At 36.1% G+C, this 20,373-nt stretch overlaps 1 protein-coding gene and 1 long non-coding RNA gene across 4 annotated transcripts; both read left to right on the forward strand.

The window, feature by feature from the left end:
* Window positions 1-3,104, forward strand: LOC137397950 (uncharacterized). The gene is made up of 3 exons (XR_010978932.1): window positions 1-107; window positions 812-930; window positions 2,387-3,104. It is a non-coding gene; the product is annotated as an uncharacterized lncRNA (long non-coding RNA).
* Window positions 3,105-6,566: 3,462 nt separating this feature from the next.
* LOC137397938 (uncharacterized) lies at window positions 6,567-18,258 on the forward strand. Of its 3 annotated transcripts, none has more exons than XM_068084029.1 (9): window positions 6,567-6,690; window positions 7,717-7,863; window positions 9,481-9,623; window positions 10,244-10,366; window positions 11,077-11,211; window positions 11,426-11,653; window positions 14,215-14,274; window positions 14,556-14,722; window positions 18,154-18,258. In XM_068084029.1, the coding sequence occupies exons 2-8, from the start codon at window positions 7,731-7,733 to the stop codon at window positions 14,676-14,678; spliced, it is 945 nt and encodes a 314-aa protein (XP_067940130.1). In that variant the 5' UTR covers window positions 6,567-6,690; window positions 7,717-7,730; the 3' UTR covers window positions 14,679-14,722; window positions 18,154-18,258. The 3 variants fall into 3 exon arrangements, with proteins under 3 accessions (XP_067940130.1, XP_067940129.1, XP_067940131.1); XM_068084028.1 differs by lacking the exon at window positions 18,154-18,258 and adding an exon at window positions 15,540-15,672; XM_068084030.1 differs by lacking the exons at window positions 7,717-7,863; window positions 18,154-18,258 and adding an exon at window positions 15,540-15,672 and having other exon boundaries at window positions 6,610-6,690.
* Window positions 18,259-20,373: the final 2,115 nt, after the last annotated feature.

Below are 20,373 nucleotides of genomic sequence, written 5' to 3' on the forward strand. Positions count from 1 at the left end.
TCTACCACAAAATAAGGATTAGAAGTCACACTTTGAAGATGGTGATCACATAAGATGAGAAAATTATTTGTATCTATCGGCAGAGAGGACTTGCCAACAGAAAGATGGTAATACTTTTGTGGATTAAATTTCATTTGCCAAATTTTGGCTCAAGATTCAAGAAAGTATAAATCTTGTTGCAACATGGTGGCTTTGTCTTGTGTAGCTGTTGAGGTTCTGTGTTATCAGCTAAGTTGTCAGTTCATCTTCGGCCACTTTCTTGGCACTAGCACGGAGTTCCTTAATACTCCGTTTCTTAGCCTACCAAGCATCATTTTATGCAATATATAGCAGGCACATAAATAGCTCTAGACTTTCTTAACAAGCCGTTTGAGAGTTGTCTGTTAGAGTTTTGCTGTTGTTGAACACACGACTCCTTCATAAAGCTAGTCAAAACGAGCTAAACTAGCTCATGCAATGATTAGCAGTGTTTTTGGCTTACAAAATATGAAGCAAAAGTTTAATCATATTATTGTTTGAGCCTTGTAGAATATTATACCTATAACCTAGCTTAGGTTGATTTGTTCTGTATCTTGCAAAAATTATGTGCATTTAACCACTAATTCTATGTTATGTACATGAGGACAATTTTTTCTCAGCATCAAAACTATCGGTAACTGATAACCTAAATCGGTGAATTCCTAGTTTGTAGATACTTGCAGTTATTTTTTCAAGTCTGGTGCTAGTGAAAATTCCTACATAATTCTATTCTGAAAATTTGATCTGAAATGTACCGAATAAACTGCTATGTTACTGTTTTTATACCTCTCAGAGATATATTGATGGCTGCTATGTTGCTCTATCTTGCTCCATCTGGGATGGGAACGTTGTTAATGAGAGGTGTAGCTGTGGCGATCATTCCAGTGACAGGTGACTCTGCCAGAGGTATGGGTATACAATCTTTCTTTCTGTAGTATAAAATAATATTGTTAATGCCGGTGATTGGCATACGAAACAAAAAGTAGTGCGTAATCATTATAGTGCCATAAATATTTGTTATAAATTCAAAAAATTATAACAAATATTTATATTTGTTATAAATTCAAAAGTTTATAGCAAATATAAATATATTTATGCATTCATATTTATTATGAGTATGTATATAAATAGTATTTTATATTTATTTTATATAATAGTTTATGTTAATTTTAAAAAAAGATAAAGATATTTGATTTTATATTGGTAAATATTAACTATAAATAAAATTTATTTATATTTAAGTCAAAAATTTATAAACTCAAACATTTTTAATGATCTAAACCATGGTATTCTCAACAAAATAAAATCGCTACTCTAAACAGGCATCACCCACGACAGTGCTGGTGTATGAGTGCTTGGTAATTTTATCTCTTTAACATAGAGAGCTAGAGCTACTAATATTACTTATTCGAGCATTACACAACTTGCAGAAAAATAGTAACAACTGTGGGCCAGCCCTTCTCTGTTATGCGAAATCAACAGAAGTCATCTGCTCTAGTTCACTCATCAATCTTCATTGTATGTCATTTTCATCTAAACTGCGTCATCCACACATCCTTGGGTTGCAGTTGCAAATAATAAACTTCATCTCATGATTTTTTTAAATATACCGCTGGCTCCATTGAATTTCAAGTTTTTACTTCCAATTCATAAAATATCGTCAAACCATTTCCAGAGATGAAATATCAATAACAAATCTTTACAGAATATAACAGGTTTTTTTTAATACTTCATTTTTTTCATGCAATTACAAAAGAATTGGATTACATGCAATCGCACTGTATTAATGCCAGTTTGAAAAATCTAATCATTAGTGTTCCAAATTCCTTATCAAGGTGTATCTAACTTACTTGGTATATACTCTGATTATGATTATGCCTATGATTTCATGATTATCATGAATCAGTATTATCACTCGCTATCAAACAAACAGTAAATCCCATTGACAATTTTTGTTCTTTGTGCAGGGCTTTCACCTTAAACATATTACACAACTAATCTGTAGATAACCAGTCACAGATGAACAACCCGTACTCTAGTATTCTACGGTTAAGGTTCTGTTGAGTGAATTTTAGCAAATTTATATTTACAAAGAAACCAATTTTACAAATTGTTTTTGTATCACATATAAAGTTAACTCATTAGTTTATGGTGAGCCAATAAATTGGTGAGCCAAATACTTGTTTATAATTGCTGCCATTTTTCTCCTCATCACTCTGTGCAAATTTTCTGATCTGCTCAGTGTTGGGCTCCTGATGGATCGAGCTAGAGAAAGTAAATTGCATGATCATACTTTCTAATACATGTATTCTCAAAAAACATACTGCTTTTTCATGTCCTTCTACTCTACTTTGTAGAACATTGAGAGAGCAGTCGTTTGAGAAAGAATGATGACAGTCAGAAGATGGGGCAATACAATGATAGGTACGTTATTGAACAAATACTAGCACAAGTACAGATACTACCATTTCAAGATGTATCACTGACATGATGGTGCTTATATGTGATGAATGAGAAAATGGAGCAAATAAATCTGTAACTGGATGTTTGTATTTCTTGCAGAATGAATCCTAAACTTATAATATATCTATTGATTCACTTGATGAAATAGGAAAACTTCAGCAAGTAAAAATACTACAAGGATGTGTACTTAGCATATGAACTGTTGTGTGTACCAAAGTAGCATAGTTCCTCCAAATTATACAAAAGTGAGTAATTTTGTATAAGTCTAAATGATATTCGATTCGAATTAGTCTTTTAATCTATACTTGTTAGATAGCAAAACCAAAGAGAAGGAGCAGCTATAGTAGCCATGCAAGGAGATTGAGAAATGGGTTTTTACTTCATTTCAAGGATATTTATTACAGCATTACAAAGAAGTTGAAGCTTTGGCCACTTTAGCATACCGGTAATGTTATCAAACATGCTTAATTGTTTTGTGGTCTTTTTGTTAATTTAGAGTTTGCTCGGTTATATGTAATATCTTTTCTTGCTAAAACAATATTGTTTAATAAATAATTTTTTTTGTATCAAATTGAAATAACAGGATATATGCAGAAAAATCAGATTTTTATGAGAGCCTTCTTTTGCTCATTTTGATAGATGATGAAGTAAAATCAGGGCAACCCCCGAACCAGGCCTAGCAGGAGCTGAGGCTTAAATGTGGTAGCTTAGCCCCCGTCAGTTTAATTATATTACTGGCACTACCAGCGTAAAAGCCGTCGATACCGACTCGCTATCACACAGCCGATAGCAGACTGTGGATATTACAACGCAACCCCTAACAAGAGCCGGTAAATCTGACTCTATATATTACAGCCGATAGCAGACTGTATATATACCAGCGCAACTCCAACAAGAGCCGATAATACAGTCTCTATATACTATAGCCGATAACAGACTATGTATATACCAGCGCCACTATTAAGCCAAGCTGTCTAAGATATAAAAGAAGATGTGCTGTACTTGAATAATTTTATTATAATGTTGTAGAATATCACACCAAGCTAGCCAAATCTACTCTGCTCTTCAAATGCACAAGCAACTGTTTATATAAGCTAGCAGATCCAAACACAGCATATCATTGGTGGATACAGGCAGTTGAAATTTGTAGGTCAAAAAGGCAGCAAATTTTTACAAGAGCAATTGCTATTTACAAGTAAATACAAGACATAAAAATTCGGCAACATTTTTGTAATGCCTTAGTTAATAGAAAAAAAGAGTTGATAGTACAACAAACAACCAACAAATTTTCTTTCTCTACTTTTAGGAAATTTTCTGCTTGTGAGTCAAAGAAAGCGGTTGCCTTATAATCCATGTAGCGGGCGTAGTCAAGCCTGTTCTCATCCTAGCGAGCGCTTTGAGCACTGGTAACCGTTGGCTTACATCACAATCTAAATTATTCGATTATATATATAAGCCCAGGTTAATCACTGTTAGGCACCATCCAACATGGCACTCAATTGCAAGCATTGCGACTTCTCTACCGACAAGCCACACGCACTCCCCCGGCATGAACGCATGCATGTACACAAGTGTGCTTTGTGCGACTGTTATTTTGACGAACGAGAGAAGTTAGCTGCACATAAAGACTCCTTCCATCGAAGGTCTGTCGGCACCCAAACCGAAGGGAGGGAGAGCTGGGCTTCGCGCCCCCACAAACGGCGACCCGAGCCTCGCCCAGTGCAAGCCTACAGACCTCATTCCAGGGAGTCCAAGAGACCCAGATGGCGACCGTCACGGGGCCAGGCTCCTACACCTCGCCGATCTGTGGATTCCGTTGTGACTCGCCCCAAAATGCCACCTCCGGAGGCTTCCCCGTGCTTCAGTGACACGGATCCTCTAGGGCTGCTGGACTCGCCAGTGCACATAGCACTATAACCTGTGCTCACACCCCTCTGGCCCTTTTCAGGGCCACCACTATCTGATAACGAGTTGTTCTTTTGCTTTAGTGGTGGAAAGTCTTGTTCGTAATTTTCTTGCCAGTTTACTACAATGATATGATGGTAAATCATATAACTTGTATTTGTAATTTACTCTGTATATATGCATATGTACTCAAGGGTGATCTCAACCGGCTGTGAGGGAGGCTCCATGTAAAAGTGAAACATATTGGTATGCAATAGAAGATAAAAAACAACTCCAAAGTTATGCCATGATATATTGACCAACAACCATTGATCACTTTTTGTGATGGACTGCTGATAACATATAGAAGTACTCAGTTATTGACATGTGTCTGTATGTATAAGACTAATAACTTCAAAATAACATACGCTTGTTTTTTGCTTGGTGATTCAATAAAAATGTGGTTTTAACTTCAATAACATGCTTTGTTGCAAATAAACGGCTGTTAAATCCCCATGGTTCCCAATCATCAACTCGAATTAAATTTATGTATTTGCAAAGATTTGATATGTAGATGATTATAGGATTTGATATAAAAAATAATGTATATACATATAAAATACATCAACACACGTTCATTACATGCATTCATCATGTCATTCGTTATTTTCTGCATCACAGAAGTAATGTAGGAGTAATATCCTAGATCGTAGGCATAGTCTATTAGAGGTGGAACGAGACAGGTTTTTTAAGTTCGAGACGAGACTCGAGACACTGTCTTGTAAAAATTCGAGACTCGAGACACGAGACAGTAAAATAATGAACATTTGGTGATGATTTCACTACACAAGTTCTAGCTACTTGGTATATATAAAATTAATAAAACTCTTTTTAAATTGAATTTTCACCTGGTGTAAACGATTTAAATACAACATTTTAATAGTGATATGCATGTAGTTTTTGTAAACAAAAGTGACACAAACAGCTCTAAAATACCGAAGTTATATATTCTAAGAATTTTGAGCTTGATTGATCATAATTATTATAAACATATTGCTTTGTACATGTATATTTTTACCATCTATTGAATAGTTCTTACTTTTTAATGTAATGTGTAATGAAACCGATAGCCGTCGCTCTACAAAGAAATACCGCAACTAAAAGAACACACGATAACACTTTCATTCTTATCGTTTCATTAATGTTAAGTTTTGTCTGTGTATTAACTGTAGTATGTGAATTATATTTAAATTGTACTCATGAAATTATATTAATTACCGTATACATGCACATGTATATTCTTATAATGAGCTAACAAAACGTCATTATTAACCGAACACGGACTATGGTCGACACGGCCTTTCGTTCGTTTCTCCGTGTCCGGACAAGTTTTACCCGCGATTGGTAGTATTTACGTAAAAGAGGCGCGAATTTTATGAAGGGCGGTTGGTGTTTAGACACGATACGATAAAATACAGACATTTTACCCGCAAAAGTGTAATTAATTAAATTGGATTATCCGAAGAGTAATTAGATACGACCCGGTATCTGTTTTAAGGACACAGAACCGAACTAAAATATAACAGGGCCGTTGTCCGGACTACATGATTAGACTCAGTGGACAACATAATCAATAGCAACAGACCGTAACAGTAACGGACCGGGTGTAACTTTAAAGGCAGTTGCCCGCAATCCATTACAATATATGGAGTTGTTGCTACCGCAAGAAGCCATGTTTTAACAACCGTGCGCAGGCGCTTTAGTTCTATTTCCTGTCTCGAGTTTGGCAATAGTTAAGTCGAGACGAGACCGATACGAGACGAGACAGGTCGATACTCGAGACGTCTCGTGTCTCGTTCCACCTCTATAGTCTATCAGCTTGTAGACGCAATCTCCTGTAGGCAAAATCACTTGTAGGCGTAATCTCTGGGCACCCTTCTAGAATGATTCTACGTCATTTATAAGTGTTGACCGTTTTGGTCAGATCTAAAAAAGATAACGTTTTGTGAGTTTCTAGCTCGCAGTTCCTAACTCGGTTTGAAAACTGTGTAGCTGTGTTGGCGATTATACGTAATCAGTAATACCATGGACGTAAGAAAATAGTTTGTATAGCTTTTAAAATAAACCTTTGACATCAGTGTTGAACGTCCTGCTCTAGCTGGCAATATTTGTTTCTTTTTTGCATTTCTAAAGCAAGCGGCATCGTAGGGCCAGCAACGTGCTGCATGCGTTTTACTAAACCCGCGAGATTTTCAGTCACTGCAAATGTTTAGTGGTTAAGAAATTGAGTCTGTAATCCTTTTGTTTTGTTTAACAAAATATCACGTAAGCATATTTTTCAGGCAAATCTTTAATTACAAATATGAGATCTTTTAGCAACAACGTATTTTCATAGCTGTTTATCGTAGTTTTTCGTGTTAAGAATAAGTGGTAACTTGCTCAGGAAACGGAAAAAATCTTCTCAAAAATACATCATTAATTATTCTGTATTCGTTTATATTTGAAAAATGTTTTGTAACATGATTACACTTTTGTAAAGCGGTATTACATGAAATATTGAATAGTTACGATTATGTTCTGAACAAATAAAATGCACATTAAAACGGTTGTCCACTTGGTTACCATTCTGAGAGCTTAAAAAGATTCTATTTCATTTCACTGTAAATATTTATGTTAGCGTCTTGTTAGGCATTGATTATAAAAATGAAGGCAACAGAAGACATGAGTCTCTTATCTTTACTGTATTTGCTGCAAGCACACACTTTTTTAACAACTAACTTTATATTACTACTAACTCTCAACTGTAGCACCGTTTGAAACAACGACAGCATGTAGCTACCTAAGTAACAACGATTTATTTGTGTATCTTAAATTTTATTTGACCTTATTACTACAATAGTACGTTGTCAGTAGCACCGCCAGGCCCAGGCTGTATCTCATCTGTTTGGTTCACAAGAAGTGTAGGATAGTAGGCAAAGTAAAGCAAATTTTTGTAGTCTCCTGCAATGCAGGGCAGTTATATTTTTGGACCAGACAGCCTGCCTGTGGTCAGTAGTCAGAGTCGCTTACTGCTTGCAATATATGCCTTAAAAGTTAATTGAAATGCACTAAATATTCATATTGCTTCAACCCTAAAAGAAGACCTCAGTGGGTCATCTTGTATTAATAACTGACTTTTTGTAGTTATCATTTCATCTTCTATATAGGCCTACCTACAGGCCTCCCATGCCTGTGGTCGACAATCGTGTCAGTAGGTTATCGAAGCCTCGATAGCTGAATGACATGATCGCTGACGACAGTCAACTTCTACAAGGAGCCTTAGGGCCTACCAAATATAACTTTTAATTGCAGTGCGTTTAAGCATTATGCCACTCGTACTTGCATCATCGTTAGACGAGGCTGAGCAAGCTATCAAAGCCCATGAAATGGAATATGGCAACAAGTTTTACACATGCCATGAGGACGGGGTATTCAACAAGCATGAAACACTTTTTGAAGGTAATCTCATATCCTCAAAGCACTTTTTCCGCGCTGCCAAATTTGTGATCTTGTGTTGAAAATGAACATTTTATACCTCGGATATTTTAGTGTAACCTTGATTGCGAAGTGTAACCTTGATTGAAAAATGTAGGCCTATGCTTGATTGTTATGCAATAGAAGTACATGTCAATAGTAGCTTATATGTTTGTATGCTGCAGTTTTATGAGGCCCTTTTTTGTTTGTTTTTGTACAGTGTGATCTATGACGTCACAGGCCCTACTTGAGGCAGAGTTGACATAATTTTCATCAGTTCACTAGCAACTCACACTGGATATACATCTACCTCTCAGCAATAAAGTATTACTTTTTGTGGACACTCAACTATTAAGCTTGATTTAACGAAGTGGATATTCATATGTATATACAGACTAGTGTTGGGCCGGTATCTAATTTAGTGTCGGATCGGATATCCTTGCACTTTCTTATCGGTTTTCTCGGTATCGGTATCCTCGGTATTTACCAACTTCGGTATCATTTGCCAACTAAGAAAGTTTGGTATTGTTGTTCGGTATATGGTTTTCAGTGTGTGTTTAAACTTTAGATGGTTTGAAGTTTAATGGTTTAAACTTTAAACCATAACTGTCTCGAACAACTTTTATCATTGTGCAACAAGTAGCCTGTGCAAAAAACATTCTTTAGTCAGCAGTATATTGTTACGGCAAGGAGACTCCTTGTTTTAGCAAGCCAAAAAAGAAAAGAAAGATGGAAATATAAGTTTCATGATAGATGTTTTTATTGTTTATTCTATTAAAAAATATAGTTATTGATACAAACTTGATGTATAATAGAGAACAGATAGATAATGGCAAGGGGCTCTTTTTGTTAAATATACTGAAACAGTTTACAGAAATCTTACTATCACATATTGTAATCAGGTAATGTAATCACATAATTATACGCAGTCCAATTAGAGTCCAGTCCCGTTAGAGTCTTTATACATCCTCCCATATTTGGAGGAGAACTCCCAAACCTTCGAGGCTAGTGGCATTATCAATGTAACGTAATATAGAAGTAGATACGGTAAGCGTGAAAATGCTCGTTGAATTCGTTTTCCAATGTGCGCTGAGATTAGCATGTTCGTCAAAGAGGCGTTTTAAAAATCTATCTGGATATCCATATAACCATTTACCGATAGGCTTTTACGGATAAATACCGATCATATCAAACCGGCCGCGGATAACTAGCTGTCACCGACAATGATTGGTTTCCTCGGATACCGAGAATCCCTCAGTATCGGTAAGAGCAGATAATCAAATACCGGCCCAACACTAATACAGACATGCAGTGGATTACAATCAAGCCTACAGCGCAGCCTTGATTCAAAGATATACATGGGCTTCAATGTACAAGCAATGGCATGCAATTGAAATGACATTAAAGAGCATTGTATATTAATAAGTACAATCAAGCAAGCAATAATGTATCTAGCATCAAATACATGCAGTAGTTAGTTCTCAATTGAGTGTTAGCAATCAAGTAAGGCTAAAAACCTACAACGTCTTCAGCCCATGAATCTAAAAATTCTGTACTATATGTTTCTTAATTTTAAAATTTTATCTGCTCTTATTTATCAAGGTAAAAATATTTGGAGAGGTAAGAAGGTCATTCATGACAGTCAAGGCTATTTATGTATGTATGGCGGAGTAAAAGAGTATGGCTGCATGTACGGCCCTAAAAGACATCAAACCCAGAAGGAAAAGTACAAAGAACAGCGGAGGGTGAGTTACCGGTACACCAATAATATTTTACTCAGTTTATTATAAGGGATATTTTTGGACAGCAAAACTCGATCAGCGTATGTCCAATATATTTAGACAGCATGGCTAGCCTTTCATGTCTTTGCAAATGCACAGCATGGACGAGACTTGCCCGACACAAAGGTTTGTCTCTGTTCATCTGTCTCCTGCATACAGGTGGAAAAACTATTTTTCAGAAAAAATTGCAAAGCTTTTCAGTACATGTACCTAAATCTGAGTGTTTGAAGACCTCCATTGTTGCAAAGCTCTGTATCACCCTGTGTTTTGTGCATACACATGTACAATGTATAGGAATGGATGCAGATAAATGTCCACAAATGACACAGGCTCCAGAATGTTGACTGGGTGCTTGATGGAGATCAGCAGATTATGCTGATTTGTATGCAAATTCACTCCAGCTTTTCTGTGTTTTGGTTTCCTCTAACAATAAAATTTTGATTCATTTGATTTTGATACAAATTTGAATGTAGAAAATTTGGAATGGTTATTAGATTATTAGAATAAGACTGAGTTTTAAACATCATTAGCTTTCCTTCCACCTTGTACTTGTATGTCATGTTCTACACACCTACTTATTGTAGAACAAACAAACAGGTGATCATAATTTCACAATAAGAACAAAGACGAACTACCAGCCTCCTATCAAAGCTGGTTGTCCAGCTAAAGTTAAGATTAGAAAATTGTACAGATTTCCTACTTTCCAGGTACCGTACATACACTTCTTGAATGTCATAAACCTCTTGCAAGCACTAGTTGTTCGCATTTATTTCTCTCAGTATCAGACATCTAACAGTGCTTGATGAAAGATGTTGGAATTTTGGAGTAATATGCATGATATTGAGATATCATTGTAAGATTGAAACAATTGATCAATGAGATTATGTCATAGCTGATATTTAACAGATATCGCATTATAGCAAAATTACAACTGGCAAAATTTCATCTTCATATCTCAAAATCGCGCTGTGATTGCCCAATCTCTGCACTTATTTCACATTTGTCAAACAGATTTAAACCTTCCTTTATACCAGAGCTCATGGCTCCAACTAGACCTCATTTCTCCCTGATTTGGGAGGAAAACTTCTGCAGGCCTCACTATAGGAGTTAGTAATGTAAACCTTCACAGCTGTGGATATGGTTACAAAGCTCAATAAGACCAACCCGAAGCTGGAATTTCCCACATCGAAATATATCATAGATATGTGATATATTGTAGACCATCGCAGACATCACATCACAATATTTTCAATTTCATGCATCCCATTTTGTACTTCTCACTGCATAGTTTTTCAGCCCACATTGCGCTAGAAAACCATCCTCACCAGCTCGGAACTCATAAGAGCAGTTCATAAGCCAATGAGAAGATGACATTTTGGGCATCATACTAGCACAATTTTGTTCTTATTTTTTAAAGGTTAGCAAAGGGACTATGTATGAGAAGGAGCAGCTATCGAAACGCCTTAGATCAACAACAAAGCCCTCATATGAGACCGTGTATGAAGTGTCCTTACCTGATGTCTCAGTCCATGAAAAACACCTTCTGAGAGAAGTATGTTGTGATATGATAATCGATGTTCTCTCAACTCTCACCCCATATTGGTATGGCGCCTGTCGCCTGTGCAACCCGAAAGAACTCACATGTTGTATCTCTCCCACACCCATTTGGATGTAGAGCAGTTATCTGACAGTTTATTATCAGGTGGAGGATGTTTCCAGCCCTTCATGCTCAGTAGTCATAATGTATATGGCATGTTTTGTTTTAGGCCGCTGAGCTTGTAGCACCAGCACTCCCCTCTAGGAAAACAGCAAAAAGCCTTGCCGGTGAATGTCGAGAGCTGCTAGACCACATCCGCTCGCATACATATTTAATTCCTGACCAAGACAGGCTTTCCAATCTGCGAGATATCTTGAAGTCAGCTTCATTGATATGCAAAGGGAGTACAGAAAAAGTAGACCAGCTAGCTGTACGCAACATCCAGCAAGACTCTAAGGTACAGATAGTATAGTATGGATTTTACATAGAGATGATAAATAATATTTATTACTTTTATGGATTTTAATATGTCTCATTTCTGACATAGCTATCTGGTAACAAAAGCGCGCGTGCACATTTATATTCTTGTAGGCCTGAAATTAGAAAATGCAGTAAATTTACACTACTGTGAGGGTTGCGACATGTCTAAGCTATATTCGATACTTTGCTTCCGTTCTCACGGTACATCAAAGTTCAAAAAGATTTTCTCTTATTTTAATTCATCTGCACTCTCATAGAAATTCGATAGAATTGCAAAGAAACAAGGACTTGATTGGAATGCTCAGATACCATATCTGTGACTCAATAGCCAGTGAAGTTTACGGCAATCTGTCTCATTTTTCTTGGGAATTTTTCATCCCGAGGCCTCACACGCGCGCGCACACACACACACACAAGTTAGTAGTACCATACAGGATGAATTTATTCGCGGAGTTATATTTCGCGAAAATTGTCTTTTCATGCGTATTCGCGGATGAATTTATTCGTGGCTGAAAACTGCCACTCTCTAGGAAAAGTTAACTCTATTGCGGCTAGTAATAGAGTTATTCCTACGCATGCCCACACCGCGTGTTCCGGTTATATTTAGCTTACAACTGCGAGGCGATCATGCTAACCATCATGCTAAGCTACGGTAAACAATTTTTGCTGCGTCCATAGGTTTTCACGAATATTTATCGCTTAGGAGGCCTTTGATAAGCCAACAACTTGTGGTAAGTAATGAGTTTTTTTCATTTACTAAATTAGTTGAATTTTACTTTGGTTCTTCAGTAAAACGCAATACTTATTTTTTCCATCCCTACCGCTTCATTATTTGTTTTAGTATGAGAGAGAGATTTTTCATCATACACCGAAGAACAATGATTGCAAGGGTGGTAGATGTGATTCTTAGAATATCACCAATCATTCAGGGAGGTCTGGAAATTGAGGTTGAAGTGACCGCAGCTACTTACGAGAAGAATATATCTGTTTTTAAAAAAGGAACAAAAACGCCTTTACGAGCACAAATCTTTGGCCAACCAGCAGAACTTTGCAATAGTAAGCCACGAGGAGAGTTCTGATGACAACTTCCTTACCAGCCATGTAGTAGTGAGATAATCGCGTTCAACACCTACCCGTGACAGTGACAGCGACAGAGCTGCTATTACCAAAATAACTAGTCAGAAAGCACCATTACACGCTAGTATTCACATATCAAGAGTACCAGTTTAATTTTATTGCTAAACAACCGCCATATGGACTAAACTGTTTATATTTACTCCATTCATCGTTTGTAAAATTTTATTTGTATTTGAAATATTTTATTTGTACACTCAATTTTGTAATAAATTATAATTTATCTATACATGAAATAAAATATATAATTTAATTATGTTTGCTGCAGCGATATCAAGGAGTTGTTGTCGATGAAGGGGTCTAGGTTGACTGGTTGCTTCTCTGCCAATATTCCTGCCTTGATGAATATTACTACTTGTCTCTAGTTTTCGTAATCGGAGTAGTTGTTTCATTCTCAATCTGCAGTAAACACAAAAAAGAAAAAATATTAACGAGTGTTGAGGAAGTACAAAAACAACGGCTGAAGTATTTGATGAAAGCGATCAGTTTTTAAACAAAATAATTAACTAATTCAGTTGATTATGGAAAAACATATCTGCACTGCAAATCTAATACACACCATAATGTCCAGATCAGGATCACGATCGTCCTCAACTTCGGTATTAGAGATTGATGGAGTTGGACTAGGAGAGCTTTTTTGCGATGCTGAAGCCATGCCGAATAACTTGTAAAAACCTTAAATAATTTTGTAAAGTTTGACGCAATGACAATAAAGCTCGAAGCCTGGCGATGATTTTAAAGAAGTTTTAGAACTCGGCTACGTTTAGTACTTCTGCCTAGCGGCTATTTTCGCGATGACGCCATTTTGCATATCTTGTGACAACCTCGAATAATTTTGTAAATACATGTAAATGTGATGCATTGGCAATGGTGTTAGCTCAAAGCTCAGGCAATGATTTTTAAAATGTTTTGGAACTCAATTACGTTTAGTATTTACATTAAAAACTAGGCTAGCGACTAGTTTTCATTTTTGATTTTTCATTTAGCGACTAGTTTTCATTATTTGATGCAGTAGTTATTCTCTCTTGTGATTAAAAATAGAACTAATTGTTCACTGAATTTAATAATTCGCGGGATTGACTGTTCGCGAAATCGCGAATTTTTATGACCAACGAATATTTTCATCCTGTAGGGTATATCGCAGTTCACACTTTTGGTTAAACTTGAGCGTAATATTTTATTTTACACTTAATATTTCACACCTAAAATTTGCAAAAACAATCACCAAAAGCAAGATAAAATGAATGCTTATTTTGGAGCCCTGGCAACAAGGCCTTTGTTTGGACTTTTGGAATTTAGTTAGATTGTGCCCACAAATATAAATATGCTATACATGTGCATAAATTCATATATTTTGTCACATGGTGTCGATATACATAATTTACGTATTGTTTATATTTTCAATCACGGAATCCAACAAAGAGACCGCATCCTCCAGACAATACATCTGATAGTAACACAGAGGTACTCGCTCACATAATCAGCAATAAAATTTTAGGCAAATTTTGCAATATTACTTATGGTTAAATGTGGAATTTCATTGGTAGGTGGATCTTTAAGCTCTTTATAACCCTAGATTAGTAGCTAGAAAAACGTAAAGTTATAGTAAAATAATGCAGAAGAACCTTTTGTGTAGGCAGGATTAGGTTTCAGAAACAAATTATTTGCTGCCAACTGCGATATTTGTTAAGTTGCCTGTTCACACCCAGCCGAACGTTCAATGCCTCGAGCATTCTGATTTCTAGCTCAAGATAAGGAGGAAGCGCAGTGCTTGCTCAGGACGGGTAGGAGTAAAAGCAGAGTCTATTCGAGCTTCCATAGATGTGGGGCGCATCTACGAAACGCCACAAACGATTACAAAATTATAGATGTAACTTAGACACCTGATGTTACTTTCATACCTGACAGTCCGGTGAGTGGTAATATTCAGAAACTCAGTTTTGAAGTTAGAACCCTGTTGCACGATGCTTTTGTGCCACTTTAGTCAAAGTGCTCAGTGTCTGAATTGCAGAGAGTTGAGCAGAGATGCTCCCAAATCTCTGATTTCAGATTTGAAAAGCATATCAATTCGCTGGCATGCGATTTGCTCCAAATCAAATCACTTAGAAGAGTGACTGCTCAGCCTTCAAATAAAATCAAATTAAAACCATCATCCACTATGTAATTGATGGTTTTAATTTGATTTAATTTACAAGCTGGGCAATCATTTTCATGGTGCTTTGATGCCAATCTCATGATTGGTGATTTGATCTGATTTACAAATCTCTAATCAGGATTTGGGAGCATCTTTAGAGTTGTTATTAACTCTTTGAGAAGTTGATAACAAGGTGCCACAACACCATCCGATTCGTAGACTGAGTACTTGGACTAATGTTGCTGTTTGTTGTCTTCTACAAGTTAACTCTTTGAGCTAAGTCAGTTGATCAATGTAGGATCGGAGAAGATATATGTAACCAGGAAATAATCGTAAAATAAAATTACTGTAAAAACAGTAATAAAGTCAGGAACTAGCAAAAGCAGATTTGCCCGGTACTTTGAGATTGCCAAATTAACTTCTAGCTAATCACAATGTCCAATGTAACTTTCCGATCTACTTCATAAAATTAACAAATAATATTCCTGTCAAAGTCAAAAAACGTCACAAATAATGCCACTTGGATACTGCATTCACAGTACTTCACAAGTTCATGGAGTTGTAAATACACGTGCTATGATTATTTTTATTTTAGATCAAGGGTCTCCAAGAGGATTTTGCAAGGAGTAAGCAATGACAGCAAAAATGCTTCCTGAGGCTTTCTAATACATGCAATATCTAGATAGGCCTAGAACAAGTTTGTTCCCTATAGCTGTGGGTGAACTGGCAATGAAGGGAGGGCACGCCAGAGGGCATCTGGCGTGCCCTCCACCTCATTGCCAGTTCGTCTGCAGCCATAGAGAACAAACTTGTTCTAGATAGGAATACTTTTATATGCAAAAAGTGTTTGCCATAAATATCATAAACAGCCGGAATCGAACTGTTTCAGCTTGGTACTGTGCTCAATTTTGAGTGAATATATTGATCAAGTTAAAACATACCTGCATACATACAACATTCAGGATTTTCAACACTGACTTTTTTTAAATAACCCAGACTTATATTCACTTATTTTCACATATCTACATGTATATGTGGCCCTTTTTTTACTGTGCTATTCTGTTCTCATTTGTGCTTGTTAAAGGCTCTTTATGGCTTTGGTGCTGGCGTGGTAGTAATTAAGTCATGTGCAATATTTTCTTTTTATATCAAATAAAGTAAAATTATTCAACCTAACAATTTATCATGATACATTTGTCCGATGACAGAAACAACCCACTTTCTATCATTGTTTCAGTGGTCCATCACCAGACGTTTTGTCATTGCGCATCGACTTTTCAAACAATGTATGCTGTATAACGCTAGCAATGCCAATAGACATACATCCTGCTATAGGTTTTGTGTGTGCTGCCCTCTGATTTTCCAGAATTGGCTACACTGTGCTTGTGGAGGTAGAGGTAGAGCTGCTAATAATGATGCACAACAATTGCTACATGCATTATTTATATTGGAGCAAGAAAAGACATCATCATGCCAACAGTAACAAAATGTCTTTTGCCCAACAAATCAGGAAAATTTAATAAACAGTAATAAATATATATGCAAAGTGACAAATGAATACCTACAGAGTGTTGTCATGTTCAAAACCTAAATAAAGTTAGTTGTTGGAAAAGTTGGTGCTTGCAGTAAAGATAAGATAGACTAATTTCTTCTGTTGCCTTTTCACAATCTTTGTCTCACGATGCGCTAACATAAATAGTTACAGTGAAATGAAATAGATTCTTCTTAAGCTCTCAGAATGGTAGCAAAGCAGACAATTGCTTTATTGTGCATTTTATTTGGTTAGAACATAATCGCAAATATTCAATAATTTATGTAATACCGCGTTACATACATGCAAGTGCAATCATATTACAACGCATGTAAGATATTTTTCATATACACTGTATAAACGAATACAGAATAATTAATGATGTATTTTTGAGAATATTTTTTCCGTTTCGTGAGCATGTTACTATTTCGTTTTAACACGAAAAAGCTACGATAAACAGCTATGTAAATACGTTGTTTTTTTGATGAAATATCTCATATCTTTAATTGAAGATTTGCCTAAAAAATGTTTATGGTTTATTCTGTTGAACAAAACAAAAAGATTATAGACTCAATTTCTCACCAACTAAACATTGGCAGTGGCTTAAAACCTCGTCGCTTAGTGCTGAGTAAACCTTTGCATTTCTGGATTAGGCTCCACCCCTTCAAAGCGACCCAGTAACTGACCAGGTTTTTGAGCCACTGTCATTATACCCGACCGGTTGCCATTTTGAACTCAGATATATAAACGCGGGTTTTATCGCTGTCTAACATATCAAAGGCAATAACAACAAACAGTGACACTAGCTTCGCTCGTAAAAGAGCAACATTTATTTTCCCCACATTCTGACTAGCTATTTGAAAAATACAACACCAGCTTCTATTTGAATATCACCTCCAATTGACCGCTGTTGTGCCAGTTACTAATTACGAAGGAGGGTAGTCAACGAGCATCAGATCAGATTGTTCTCACTGAGAGCCTCTAAAGGCAAAAAGACGTGAAAACTCAGTTTCAAGAACCTTTTTTGTTTATTTTTTACTTTTATTTATTTTTTATTCTTTGTTATATATTTATTTATTGACATATATACATGTAAAAATCTCTCCGGTTAAATCAAAGAAACTAAACATCTGCACACTCGACATCCCTCGAAGATCCCTAGTTGTTTTTGGCCAAAAGGAGTAAAAATATTGCCCTGAGGTTATAGATGGCATGTACAATTCCCTATTTTGTCTTGCATCGTGCGGGTTATTGGGAAGAGTAAAAGTTTTTTGAATAACACCAGAACTCAACACTTTGCAATATAGTTTTATTCGGGCATTTTTTCTACGTTCTTGTAATGATTTTACGTTAGTGCTTTCCCTTAATTGTGAAAAGCTTACTGGTGATCTTATGCGGTAAACAAATTTCATACATTTATTTTGGATTTTCTCGATCTTCTTGATATCTATTCAAGGCCTGATCGTATCAGAGTCTTGTATGCCACTAATCTTGTCTTAGTGTCAGCTGTTTTAAGAACTCTATGTAACATTCCTACTAGTCTGTTAGCTTTTGATGTAATTTTATCCATGTGTTTTTCCCATTTCAATTTACTACTCAGCTCAACTCTTAAATATGGATTAGAGTCAACATTTGTTAGCTTTACATTATGTAAATAGTAGTCTTGCTGAAATTTCAGTTCACCGATGGAAAGAACTGAACACTTGGAAGGATTAAAAGAAAGTTGCCAGATGCGGGACCATTCCTCGAGCGTCATTAAATCTTCGTTTAAAACTGCACTCTCACTTCTTAAATTGTACACAAGGGCATCATCTGCAAACAGACGACATTCCGATGTTATTTTGCCTGGCAAGTCATTCACATAAACAAGAAACAGAAGCGGACCCAAAACCGATCCCTGAGGGACCCCAGAGAGAACATCGCAAAAATGTGATTCAACACTCTCCACTGAAACAAATTGCTTCCTACTAATTAAAAAAAAGTTCTAATCCATGATATAAATATAGGGCGAACGCCAAGGCTTTCTAACTTAAATAGCAATTTCTGATGATTTACTGAATCAAAGGCCTTCGAAAAGTCCAGTATCAACACGTCTGTGATATGATGTTTCTCTTTATTTAAAGCTAAATCATTGAAAGCATGGATCAGTTGTGTCTCACATGATCTGTCTTTACGGAAACCATGCTGAGAGTCACACAATATTTTGTTTTTGTCAAAAAATTGATGAATGTTGGAAGCTATTATGTGTTCCAGTAACTTGCAAGTAATACAAGTCAATGACACAGGCCTGTAATTGTTTGATTGCTTTCCATCGCCCTTTTTAAAAATTGGCTTCACCTTGGCAAGCTTCCATATATCCGGAAGAGAGCTCGAGGTCAGAGAGTGCTTAAATATTTCAGTTAATGCGTGAACAATACAAGCGGAAAGTCTTTAGAAGTATGCCGGTTAGATTGTCTGGACCACATAATTTAGCAACTTTAATGTCCTTGAGAACTTTCAGAACACCTTCCTTTTTTATTTCAAAAACAAAATCATCTACATCATACTTCTTAAAGTCAGTTGGCAAGGGTTTATCGTCGTCAGCAACAAACACTGACTGAAAAAAGCAGTTGAGCATATTAGCTTTTTCTGTTGATGACTTTGATGTAGATACATTTAGAGTTAGGTTGGCTATAACATCACAACCGTTGCTCTTTGCTTTTTTAAGGTGTCTGTAAAATGCCTTGCTATCCCCTGACAGTAATGGTTTATAAAGGGTTTTAGATAGATATGTCTTTTTAGCTTGTAACACGAGCCTTTTGTTATATTTCCGTGTGTTTTTGTTCCTTGTAACATTACAGTTGGTTTCATGAGTTTTCATTATACGATAGAAAAGTTTCTGTTTTTTATAGCATTTGACAAGCGTTTTGTAAACCATGGTGGTTGTTGTGTAGTTTTTTTTTGTTCTAACTGGCACACATGTTTGTTTTAATGCCTGCATACCTGCACAAAATATATTGTAAATCTTATTAATGGACTCACCATCTTTAATACAACTAAGTATATTTGTCTCACACTCCGCAAAGACCTCGAAGCCTTTTACAAGATCAGCCTTGTTGTAGGAAAATACTTGAGTTTCCCTGAAAATCTCCTGATTTTGTTGTGAGATCAAGTCTAATATTTATCAAACTGTGATCACTATATATAGGGGTAGAGACAATCACACCCTGAACAAAAGACTTGTTGGCAAACACTAGATCCGACGTATTCCCTTTGTTATGGGTAGTTTAGAAGACATGTTGTTCATAGGAGAGTTCAGCTGTTTTTGATAGAAAAGGATTATTGATATTATAGTCTCCATCTGCAACAAAATCTACCCAATCAATATTTGGCATGTTAAAGTCACCACAAATCCACAGAGTTTGATTTCTAACCACACTATCAACTTCAGAAAGAAGTGATGGAATAAGCATTGGATCTTGATTGCTTGGTGGTCTGTATACTATGAGCAAAAATATAGAGAATATGTTTGTCAAAGATAATTTTATCAACAAGGATTCAGAAAAAGACTGGAGTGAAATAATATCTGAATGATAGTCATTACGAATATATGCAGCAACTCCTCCTCCATGTTGATTTCTATCATTTCTATGCAACTGAAAGTTTTTAATTTACAGCTCTCCAGTATGAATATCTGATCCCAAATGGGTTTCAGGTAAGCAAATTGCAAATATATTTGGTGACAGCTGAAGTTCCCATTCTAGAAAATGAACCTTGTTGCGGAGTGAACAAATATTTGTGTACAGAACATGCATGCTAATATCATCATTTCCCCTAATTATTTTTGCTGATGGCTCCTCATTTTGTTTATGTTATTCATTTATCTCAACCACTCTTCCCTTACTGATTTTAACCTTTT

The sequence above is a fragment of the Watersipora subatra genome, chromosome 6, assembly GCF_963576615.1.
Source record: "Watersipora subatra chromosome 6, tzWatSuba1.1, whole genome shotgun sequence".
Lineage (NCBI taxonomy): Eukaryota > Metazoa > Bryozoa > Gymnolaemata > Cheilostomatida > Watersiporidae > Watersipora > Watersipora subatra.